Source organism: Tupaia chinensis, unplaced genomic scaffold (genome assembly GCF_000334495.1).
Source record: "Tupaia chinensis unplaced genomic scaffold, TupChi_1.0 Scaffold143602_1, whole genome shotgun sequence".
Classification (NCBI taxonomy): Eukaryota; Metazoa; Chordata; class Mammalia; order Scandentia; family Tupaiidae; genus Tupaia; species Tupaia belangeri.
The window spans coordinates 3,297,409-3,309,201 of NW_006203448.1; the positions used below are offsets into that span (position 1 = coordinate 3,297,409).

Sequence of the window (11,793 nt, forward strand, 5' to 3'; positions counted from 1 at the left end):
ATAGAGTCATTATGAAGGAAGCCACTCTAGGGCATGAGGAGCAAGGTGCACTCTGTGGGTGCCCAAGCTGGGTCCCTGTGTGGCCTTTGGCGAGTCGCTTTGCTTCTCTAAGGTGGCCTCCTCAAATGAAGGAGTAGGGACGCACACACGATTCCCGAGCTCTCCCTCCCCCAGCGGGATGGTCCTGTTTGTAAGTTACCTCCAAGACTGTCCCTGGCCCCCGCTGCGTGTCTCAGGTCAAAACAGACGTTTTCATGTCTCAGTTCAGAAGCAGTTAACCCCTTGCCCTGGAGCCCTGAACACGCTCCTTTGGGACAAGATGCTGTTGAGGGTTCCCACTCAGCTTTGGAGTCGGGGTCCACTTGGGCTCCCCACCACTGAGCGATTGGCCTTGGGCAGGTTGCCTCAGTTTCTAACTGTAAAAATGGAGACAGTGGGGTGCCAGCAGGTTAAGGCACTGGGCTCCCACATGGCCGATCGTGGTTCAAGCCTCAGACCCAGAGATTTGAAACTCATGCCAGGCATATGTGCATACATACCCCAAATCCCAAGAGAATGGAGGAGAAGGGATTGCAGCATGGCTATATTCCCCCGGGGGATGATTTCTCACTTTCCATCTCTCTGTCTTTTTCTGTCTTTCCAGCAAGCACACGTGCCCTATGGCAAAAAATCTCTCTTAAAAAAAAAGAGAGACAGTGGTCTTGCCCTGGCCTCACTGAGTGGGTGTTGGGGCTGAGCGGGACCCTGTGCGTAAAGCCCTGCACAGCTGGGACACGGAAGCACTGGCTGCATCCCTTAGCTCATCAGCTGCTCAGAGAAGAGGCCACGGTCTTTGGTCCATGGAGACCCTGAAGTGGTACCCACAGAGCCCACAGCAGGCTGCCAGGCTGCTGGCACAGTTAACGCCCAAGGGGATGTGGGGCTTTGCTGTCGGTGTCCAACATGAGCACAGGCTGGGCCTGAATGCCCCAAGGACATGTGTGTGCACGTGCGCACACACGGGCCAGTGCCACCATTGCCAGGCTCCACTTTGCCCACCAGGGAGACCCAGCGAGCCCCAGCAGCCGCTGATGCCCTGAGCACCATCTCCACTGCCAGGCTCTAGTCTGGGAATCAAATACTGATTTTAATGGAAAATAGCAACTATTACTAGACATCCAGTAAATCTAACATTAATAAGGTTATGAGGGGACTTCAGAAAGTTCACAGAAAAATGGAATTAAAGTACAAGTTTATTTTGGTGTTAAAAAAGGAAGAAACAGAAATTCATGCATAGCTTTTTTATAATAAGGATTTTCCATGGACATTTCGAAGATTCCTTCATATTAATAATGATGACAATAAATGAAAAGTGGGAAAGAACATCTGAGATTATACAGGTCTCAGATATGATTTCAAACACATTATCTGGGATATTCTTTTTTTAAAAAGAATTATTAATTTATTTAATTAATTAACTAATTTTAAATTTGACTGGAGAGAGAGTGGGGAAGTGAGAAAGCAAGCCGCCAGGCCCAGGACTCGAACTGCAGCCGGTCATATGGGAGTCCAGAGCCTTAACCACCACACCACCTGCTGGCTCCTGGGATATTTCTTTTTAAATAAAAACTCCAAAGGTAACTGTTTCAGTATAAGGGTGAGTCTTTCATTTACTGACCAATTTTTAAGTACTAAGATTCATTTTACTAATTTATTAGAACAGCAGTGCAGGCACATGGACAAAAACATATAAACATATGGCAGCGCACGCAATGAAAAGCCACTCTCTCTCTCACTCTGAATGACCAGCCACTGTCGCTGGTTTTCTGTGAGTCCCTCCCCAGAAGGTCTGGTCAGTCATTTGAGTCTTAAAAACGCTGAGTTAAAGTTTGTGTGTGCAGCAAGTCACAGAGTGACTGTGTCACCAGCATTTGCTGCAAGATGCACTTGGTTTTAAAAATAATAATGAAGACGTAGTAGTCTTCTACTTGCACACAAAACAAAACTTTTTTTAAAAAAAAGAAAGTCTATTAAGAAGAACTTACTGAAATCGGCGTGACAAATATCCCTAGATGTCCAAAAGGCACCATGACAGGGGAGGCAGCCTACCTGCACAGAGGCAGGGACCTGTGACTCTCTACCTGGAGAGCCCCAGTCCTCTGGTTTCTGTCTGCACCCAGGTCCCCTTCATCCAGGTCATCAGCCCAGGAAACCTGGAAACCTGCAATTTCTTCCCTGAGGTCCTGGCACTACTGCCCAGGCTCCCAAAGAGCCATGAGCTGATCACCTCGTGTGAAGAACAGCCACAATCCCCTGCAAGTTCCCCCTGCTCACGCCACTTCTTTCCCATGGACACTCCAGCCTGGCCCAGCTGGGACTCTCCACTGGGGCTTGGAGAAGCAGAGCAGTCTGTCATTCAGACAGAGAGGAGCAAAGATTGCCTCAGGACACTCAACCAACAAAGCAGTTCCCAAACGAAGCAAGTCCCGTACCCTAAACTGCACAACACCCAAACTCTGGGGATATACCAGCATCCGCGTCTGTTGTTGACAGATTACGTGACCTCTTGCCTCGTGGTCTTTAACCCTCCCTTTCAGCCCAATTTTGTCCTGCCACACTTGCTGCATTTTACTACGAATCAGCGACGATGTGGTTTGGGGGTAGTTTTCCTAATATACAATCATGTCACGTCATTGCACACACTCCCATGAGGCGCCCCAGTGCCCTTCCCGGCCCCGCATGGTGCAGAAGCCCTGGTGTAGAAGGCTCTCGATGTCATCTGGACAGACATCAATTTCCATCGTACCACAGATGTCCTGACACACCAATTAATAGAGTTCTGGCAAATAGATAGTGTCCAGGGAGGCCACCCAGCACGGTGATCAAGCACTCCAGCCTTGGGTTCAAATCACAGCTCACACCCTTCCACAGTCTCCCGGAACCTTTGTTTAATCCTCACTGAAGTAAGGATAGCAATAAAGGACATCTCACCGGGCTGAGAAAACTCTATTTTTAAAAAAGCAAATAAATGCTCTGCTGACAAGGTGTTATTAATGATGCACCTCCACGGCACCCACTGACAAGTAAGGTCAAAAGAAAAGTGCTGTTTGTGTTCATAGAGGCAAGGCAGGGGGCAATGGGGCTCTAGAAAATGTTTTAAATAATTGAAAAGTTCAGCTCGTTGAAACAAGAAGGAAGGCAATAGAAAGAAACACACACACACACACACACACACACACGTTCCAAGACCCATTGATTTGCCTAAAAACGAGGAGAAAGACGCAATTTTCTTCCCAATACAAAGTCCAAAACATTAACAACATAGTCCGAAATCCCTCTCTGGTGCTAACTTTTGGAGTCAAAGTCTCGTTTCCTGGGACAACTGGGTCCCTGTGTATTTCCCTTTTGGCACAGCCTCCCATCACCTGCAGAAAGGTTTATTTATTTAGCGTTTACTTACTCATTTACCCTGGAATGTGCTGGGTGCTTTCTAGAAACATTATTTCAGGCATCTGAACTTATAAAAATGATGTGGCTATGTATGCCAGGAGGATGCTTCGGGGATGACATTTCAGTAGCCGGTTGCGAAACCACCTGGGAATTCTCTGCCCCATGCTCCTCTCTGGAAGGCTGTTATTTTGTATTTTGGGGGTACTTAGAGCATCAGTAAGATAGCCCATTCATTGAATGAAGACGTCCCTTCCCATCGTTTCAGCAAGGAATGGGTTACTGTTATGAAATATAAATGGCAGTTCTGAGTGGCACCCAGATTGAAAACACAGATCATGGAGAGATCTCCCTCCTGGCCAGCTCACGCACACACAGAACAAATAGCCGATTGATCCCAGAGACGTGCAGGGGTGGCCAGGCTGAGCGGCGAAGCTCTGCATGAGCTCAGCACCTGGGCCATGCACGAGGGTGGTTACATACAACAGGACGCACGGAGGTAGAATCTAACATTGTGACAAAATGGTCTGAGGAAATTGGCACCATGAAAAATGCGCCCAACTTCACTTATTCAAATTATTGGGTTGTCAGAAAAATCATGATGCATTTTTTCTGTTTTTCTATGCAAAAATGCATCATGACTTTTCTGATGACTCAATAAAATGAGTGGTGTTTTGTATTTCTTTGCCCCTCAGTCAAATAGTCCCTTCTAAGTAAGTTTATTAACACCATTAACACATTAATAGCCAAATTGGTGGTCTCTATCTGTCTATATCTAGCTCTGTCATCTAATATATATATATATATATATATATATATATTTCATCTGTGTGTGTGTGTGTGAATCACATATATAATATATATGTGTAATATTATATATACTGATCTTTTTTTATCAACTTGAACTCCTGAGTCAATGTGGATGAGCATTTTTGCTAATCATGTAAGGTTCAACCTCCCTGGAGACATTCTTCAGTCACCCTCAGTCACCTTGCTCCTGACACTGATTTAAAAAAAAATGATCACAGTTGGAGCCAGCAGGTTGAGTGGTGGTTAAGGGCTCTGGACTCTCACATGGCCAACCGTGGTTCAAGTCCTGGACCTAGCAGCTTGCTTTCTCACTTTCCCTCTCTCCCTCTCACTCTGTCCCTCTCTGGTCAAATTAAAATAAATACATCACTAAATAAAGTTAAATAAAGTAATCATTTTTTAAATTAATTAATTTTATTTTATTTATTTATTCATTTATTTTAGTTTGACCAGAGAGAAACACACACACACAAACACACACACACACACACGCAGATTGGGAAAGTGAGAAAGGAAGCCACCAGGTCCAGGACTCCAACCGTGGTCAGCTATGTAGGAGTGTCCAGCACCTTAATCACCATGCCACCTGCTGGTCCCTAAAGTATTTCTTAAAAAAAATAATCAGGACCAGCAGTTGGCGTAATGGCTATGTTGCTAGACTCCCATGTAGTTGACTGCGCGGTTTGAGTCCCAGCCCCGGTGGCTTAAACTCATGCCAGGCGTGTGTTTGTGCGTGCCCAAGATCCCAAGAGGAGAATGGAGGAGGAGGGATTGCAGCGTGGCCATCCCCCCTGGGGGGTGGTTTCTCGCTTTCTGTCTCTCTGTCTCTCTGTCTTTCTGGGGATCACACATCCCCTATAGCAAAAACCTCTCCAAAAAAAAGTATCAAAGGCTATTGGTATTTCCTGATTATACTCTGGTGTGCCCACACAGCAAGATGAGACTGAGGCCCCATTTCTGCCCCAGCCAGGAGCTCTCTTGCTAAAATGGCATAGGGAGGACCAGTAGAGAGCATAATGGGCACATTGCTGGACTCCCATGTAGTCAACTGCAGTTCAAGTCCTAGACCCCGTGGCCTAAACTCACACCAGGCGCGTGTGCGTGCGTGCCCAAGATCCAGAGAGGAGAATGGAGGAGAAGGGATTGTGGCATGGCCATCCCACCCTGGGGGGTGATTTCCTCTCTGTCTCTCTCTGTCTTTCTGGTGTGCACACATGCCCTATAGCAAAAACCTCTCCAAAATAAAATATAAAATAAAATTAAATAAATAAAATGACAAAGACATTCCTGCCCTGTCTCTTGTGTTCACGTGTGTGTGCGTGCGTATCCTCCATTGCATCTGTGGCTGAGAAGTCACGGATGAACGTGAGGATGTGTGTGTAAGACTGAGAGAGAGGCTGAGGGGGCTGAGGGTCTGGAAGGGTGTTCTCTGCTAGAAGGGGGGTTCAGCTGCCCCGGAAGCCGATCCTAGGGTGTATGGCCAACCGTGGTTCAAGTCCTGGACCTAGCAGCTTGCTTTCTCACTTTCCCTCTCTCCCTCTCACTCTGTCCCTCTCTGGTCAAATTAAAATAAATACATCACTAAATAAAGTTAAATAAAGTAATCATTTTTTAAATTAATTAATTTTATTTTATTTATTTATTCATTTATTTTAGTTTGACCAGAGAGAAACACACACACACACACACACACACACACACACACGCAGATTGGGAAAGTGAGAAAGGAAGCCACCAGGTCCAGGACTCCAACCGTGGTCAGCTATGTAGGAGTGTCCAGCACCTTAATCACCATGCCACCTGCTGGTCCCTAAAGTATTTCTTAAAAAAAATAATCAGGACCAGCAGTTGGCGTAATGGCTATGTTGCTAGACTCCCATGTAGTTGACTGCGCGGTTTGAGTCCCAGCCCCGGTGGCTTAAACTCATGCCAGGCGTGTGTTTGTGCGTGCCCAAGATCCCAAGAGGAGAATGGAGGAGGAGGGATTGCAGCGTGGCCATCCCCCCTGGGGGGTGGTTTCTCGCTTTCTGTCTCTCTGTCTCTCTGTCTTTCTGGGGATCACACATCCCCTATAGCAAAAACCTCTCCAAAAAAAAGTATCAAAGGCTATTGGTATTTCCTGATTATACTCTGGTGTGCCCACACAGCAAGATGAGACTGAGGCCCCATTTCTGCCCCAGCCAGGAGCTCTCTTGCTAAAATGGCATAGGGAGGACCAGTAGAGAGCATAATGGGCACATTGCTGGACTCCCATGTAGTCAACTGCAGTTCAAGTCCTAGACCCCGTGGCCTAAACTCACACCAGGCGCGTGTGCGTGCGTGCCCAAGATCCAGAGAGGAGAATGGAGGAGAAGGGATTGTGGCATGGCCATCCCACCCTGGGGGGTGATTTCCTCTCTGTCTCTCTCTGTCTTTCTGGTGTGCACACATGCCCTATAGCAAAAACCTCTCCAAAATAAAATATAAAATAAAATTAAATAAATAAAATGACAAAGACATTCCTGCCCTGTCTCTTGTGTTCACGTGTGTGTGCGTGCGTATCCTCCATTGCATCTGTGGCTGAGAAGTCACGGATGAACGTGAGGATGTGTGTGTAAGACTGAGAGAGAGGCTGAGGGGGCTGAGGGTCTGGAAGGGTGTTCTCTGCTAGAAGGGGGGTTCAGCTGCCCCGGAAGCCGATCCTAGGCTGTGCTGGCTCAGCTGATGGTCAGGAGAGCCCCTCTGCCCTGATCCTGGACTGCCTCGGTCCTACCCTCAAGCCACGACACCTCCCTGGCTCGAACCCCAGTCGAGGAACCGCTCACCTTTTCCTTCCCACCACTTTCTGGTCCTCTAGGAATCACCCCCTGGCTGAGACCCAGTCCTAGTGCATACGAGGCCAGGTAGTGGCCATCCTGCTGTCGTCTGCGGGAGACCCCTGGGGACCGGAGAGTCAGGGACGATCAGACCCTTTGCCAGAAACTAATAGGCCTGTGTGCCCTGGGAGGTGGGGGAGGTCTTAGAAAGAGCTAGAAGCCCTGCATACAGGGAGAAAATTAGGCTGTGGACTAAAGGGGAGTCATTCTCTGGGCTTGTGGACACTCCTCCAGAACACCCCAAACCCAGCCAAGCCTCAGCCCTTTAAGGCTTCCCTCCACACAGGAGCGGAGTGGAAGATCCCAAGAACTGTGGAAGAAACAGTCCCTCCACAAGCTCAGAGCACTTACTGCAGCCCGCCCCTGGGCGCTCCAGGCAAGGCAGGGTCAAATTTTCTGCCAAGGGACACTGTCCAGGGAGGGTCCTGACATGCCCTCCCCCATTCTGCTAGCCGCCATTAAGCCTGCTTTATACTATCCACTCTGCCCAAGCAGTTCCCTGCTGGGTTCACCTCCTCTTCCCGCCCTCCTTGCCTGGCCCTGGCCATCTCGGCCCTCTCCAGATTCGGAAGCCCCCACCCACCCGCACCGTAGGAAGTTATGGTTAGCTGTCTGCTCTCTCGCCCTTTCGCCCTTTTGCTCTGTCTGAGAAGACATAGGACTCAGAGCCATTAGTAACATTCCCCCGAACACACTGCAAGAGCTCCCGGGCCTGTGAGTGAGACCCAGTTCTGTTGTCCATAAACTGCAGATCACTGCAACGCCCTCCCAGTGGGTCATGCAGGATTACATAATGCAAATGCAGCGTCTGGGAGAGGCCTGAGCCACAGTGAGCCATCGCTGAGCCTGGAGTCATCATCCACATGTCACCGGCCCCAGGCACGCAGAACCATGGAGAGCGTGCAGCTGCTGCAGACGCACGCCTCTCGCCCACCTGGAAGCATCCCCTGGGCTGCCATCCACGTCCCTGTGACGTCTGAACCCCAGGCGCCCTTGACCGAGATCCAGAGACTTCACTATTGAGAGGACAGTCATGACAGCTCATGACAGTCACGAGTCATGAAGCTCAGTCCTTCTGGATCTGCGGCAGGAAGCGTCCCCCAGTAGTGGTGCTCCAGGAGACCACGAGGCACAGACCTTCGCCCTACAGCCTGGCCAAGGCCAGTTGGGCCTGCGTCAATTCCCCTCTGTCCACAGAGGTCCCTGGACACGCTGCGCTGCACACCCTGCACGCAGGGCACCCCTGCAGGCCCCTAGGCAACAATACACACCCACACACCTCGATGGCCTTGTAGAAGATGCTGGTGCCGATCTGGACCACCTCCAGGTTCTGCTCCTGCTCGTTGCGTGCACACTTGATGTAGGTCATCCAGCTTCTGTGGTCCTCCTGGCTGGCATCGATGAAGTAGCGCACCGTGCCGTCCTCATTGAACACCTGGGTGTAGGTGCGACAGGGCCAGGTGAGGCAGGGCACATTCACGTACTCCCTCCCGTCCTCACAACAGCCCGGAAAGTGGGTAAAGCTACCATTGGCTCTGTTTTAGCTGGGGAAAGGGAGGTTGGGAGGCTACAGGGACTTCCCTGGGGCGAGTGGTCTAGAAGTGGCCATAGGGAGTCGCTTCCAGAGCCGGTGGGCTGACTGTGCCAAGCTCCTGCGGCCCGTGTCGTGTCCTCCCATCCCCAGGAGAGCATCTTTAAGGGGTACTGACCAAAGCGGCCTCCAGTTAGCTTTCATAGGGGACATAGGGTGCTCCCCACAGCAATGGGAGCACCAGATAGGACTTCAAAGGGGAAACAAGAGCCCGGAGAAAGCAAAGGCTGGCCCCCCGTGGCATGTGGCTGGCCTGAGCCCCTTCGTAGGAGCTGCCAAGGGCACTCAGAGGTCACACCGGACCCCAGCTTTCTGACCTGGCAAGGCTTGGAGAAGGAAGCCACAGACCTAGGCCTCCAGAGGAGGGAGCAGAGAGGACTCTCCCCTCTGGGCCACTCCCCCACTCCTGTGGCCAGCTAGGAAGTTGTCACATCAGGCCCCTCAGGGAGTTGAGGGGAATAGCGGTGGAGGGGGATGAGATTTGGAAGCGGGTGTGCCAGTCTGGCAGGGCTGGTTTCCAATTCTGCCAAGCGGAACCCTTCCTCCCACCAGGGCAGAGAAAGTACTGAGGGCCAGTCTGTCCTCAGGTGGCCCTCCCTGGGATCTGAGCACTGTAAGGATTGGAACAGGGTCAGGAAGCCTGGGCTGGAGTCACCTCTGAAACAGTTTCCTTCTGTAAAATGGGGATAATTACTCCAAGGGCTGCTGAGATAAGCCAGTGGCTTGCAGGGTGGGGCCCCGGAAACTGACTCGGTGCCAATCTGGTGAAGCTCATTTTGATTGTGGCTCTGCCTGGTGCTGAGAAGCCGATTTCTACAAAGCATAGCTCACCATCCTCCATTGCAGCCATACCTCACCCCAGGCTGGGGGTGGGGGGCTCACTTCAGTGGTTAGGGAAAGGACGCAGGTGGCAGGGAGCACCCCAGGGATGGGACCTGGGCCAGCACCGCTGCCTCTCCGGATCTCAGGACCCTCACCTGAGATGTGAGGCCAGCAGCCAGGCTTTCTAGAACTGGCTGGAGAAAGGGGCCCAGGTTTTCTCAGCGTCAGCCTTGGTACTGTGGTTTCTCGGAGGAGCCTCCAGGTGGGGGAGCGCCTAGAATCTGGCAGCCTAGGGCGGCCCCTCAGAGGGCAACCGGACTGCCGGCTTCAGCGAGGATTGGAGGATCGAAGGGGTGACGACCAGACACCAGGGTTCTGTTATGGCTGGCAGTCCCCTCTTTTCTGGCCCATACCTCCCACATGAGGTTGTTGTTTTTGCAGATATCCACGTGCTCTGGGGCGATGACCCGGCCGGTGAAGGGGCCCATCTCCGTGCCCGCCTTGATCCACGTCTTGGAGAAGATGCCGAGGCCCTCGCCAGGGATAGAGCTCTGCGCGATGATCACCTCCGCTGGCAGCACCAGGCTGGACAGCTTCTGCACCTCTGCGGTGGGAGACAGGGAACGGTCAGAGCCCGCTCCCACCAGGTACCCGGGTTCCCTAAGCCTAAGCCGGCTGCAACTCCCTGCAACTCTGGAGAAGCCATTCTGATGTGGGAGGGAGTGAGGATGCTCAGCCGTTGGCCTCGCCCATGCCTTCAGTGGTGCCTTGGGGCTGGTTTCTGGAAGCCGGTTTTTAGTCTGTTCGTGAAACCTCAAAGCGTCCACAATTTCCCCAGTGCTCCATTCTGAAAAGTTTAAGAACTAGTGAGCAGAACACTCCATGTGGCTTTACAGATGGGGAAACTGAGGCAAGATCTCGCCAAGTGGTGATCGTCCACCGAAGACTCTTTAGCCCGGTCCTGTTCTGACCGCTTCTGCCGTCACTCCTCACACTGTGGCTGGGCGCAGGGCACTGGTGGAGGAGCTCAGACTGGTCAGTGCCGGTGACCAGCTGCAAACCGAGGAGGTGCAGAAAGCCCGCAGCAGCCGGGGGCCCTGCGTTTGCTGGTTGTGTGACAACCCCCCCCCCAGTGTGCCTGGGTCCCGCCGTCTCTGCTCCTGGGCCCTAGGGTGCAGGGTGGGTGGTGACCCAGCTCAGAAGAGCCCTGAAGTCGCCTCGCTGGGCTGGGAAGAATCCCAGCGGCCGTTTTCCCCAAAGGTCCCCCTGCCGGGCCTCTGCAGCCAGGATGGGAGCTGCGAGGCCACAGGGGCGCCTCCATGTCTTACAAGGTTCCCCTCTAAGCTACCTGGGAAAATACCCGGCGAGTGGGCCGGCTGAAAGGGGGGGTTAAACGGTGTCCATTGCAGCGAGGCCGGCAATTTGTCACGCTGTTAAAGTGATCGCATTCATTCGGCTCCATTCGAAAGAAATTGCTAATTCTAAATTCATTAGCCCTGGAAGAATGCTGTAGCAGTAAATTGTAGCTCAATGCGGAGGGGACTTGTTTAAAAGGGGCCGAGGAATTCCCCTTACAAAAAGGGGGGATTAGATGGTTGACATAGCGTGAATGGAAGTGGAATTAGTCTTCACGGTAAATTAAGAGAGGAACAGAAATCGCAGAGGGGGAAGAGAGGAGACGCGCAGAGATGCCAGCGCCGGGGGAAGATATTGTTTGCGGGTTGATGAATGAGGAATAAGAACTTGAGACATCTTAAAGAAAAGAAACTTTTCTCCCTCTTTCTCTCCCTCGCGCTCTCCGCGGCTTTTTCTCCCTCCGCCCGCCCTCCGCCCCCTCCTTAGCCCCCGCTGCCTTTTAAAGTTCTTGGTTTAAGTGGGAACTTTCGCGGGTCAAGCCCAAGTTAACTAAATGAATTTAAAACCCCTTCTTTTTGAGTCAACTGCTATTACACGCCTAGTAAGGCTTTAAGTGCCCGGAACCCGCCGGCTAAAAAACCCCCGCTTCGGTTGCTCGACCCCTTGGTGACTCAGTTTCCTCTGAGGCGCACGGAGCCACGGCGGCGCCCAGGTTGGCGCGAGCAGCCTCAGGGCGGTGTCTCCGCCGAGTCCTGCGCGTCACCTGACCGGGAATCGGGGCTCGCTGGGGAGGAGAAGGCACCGGCCCGACGGCGCGACTCACCGCCGGAGAAGGACTGCGCCAGGACCTCGGCGGTGAAGGCCGTCTTGGGGCTAGCGTGGTGGCTCTTGTCCTCGAAGAGCTGCTCGCCCAGCACGTTGCGCCAGCGGCCG

The 11,793-nt window shown here is 51.9% G+C and overlaps 1 protein-coding gene across 1 annotated transcript in view; it reads right to left on the reverse strand.

Moving 5' to 3' along the window:
- The window catches only part of PRDM12 (PR/SET domain 12), a gene marked incomplete at its 5' end in the record, with an annotated part of 36,596 nt that extends 24,810 nt beyond the window's left edge, over positions 1 to 11,786 (reverse strand). The window contains 3 exons of the mRNA XM_006164353.1: positions 8,371 to 8,526; positions 9,918 to 10,108; positions 11,684 to 11,786. Coding sequence (XP_006164415.1) covers positions 8,371 to 8,526; positions 9,918 to 10,108; positions 11,684 to 11,786 — 450 coding nt within the window. The remainder of the gene's footprint in view (positions 1 to 8,370; positions 8,527 to 9,917; positions 10,109 to 11,683) is intronic.
- Between the last annotated feature and the right edge of the window lie 7 nt (positions 11,787 to 11,793).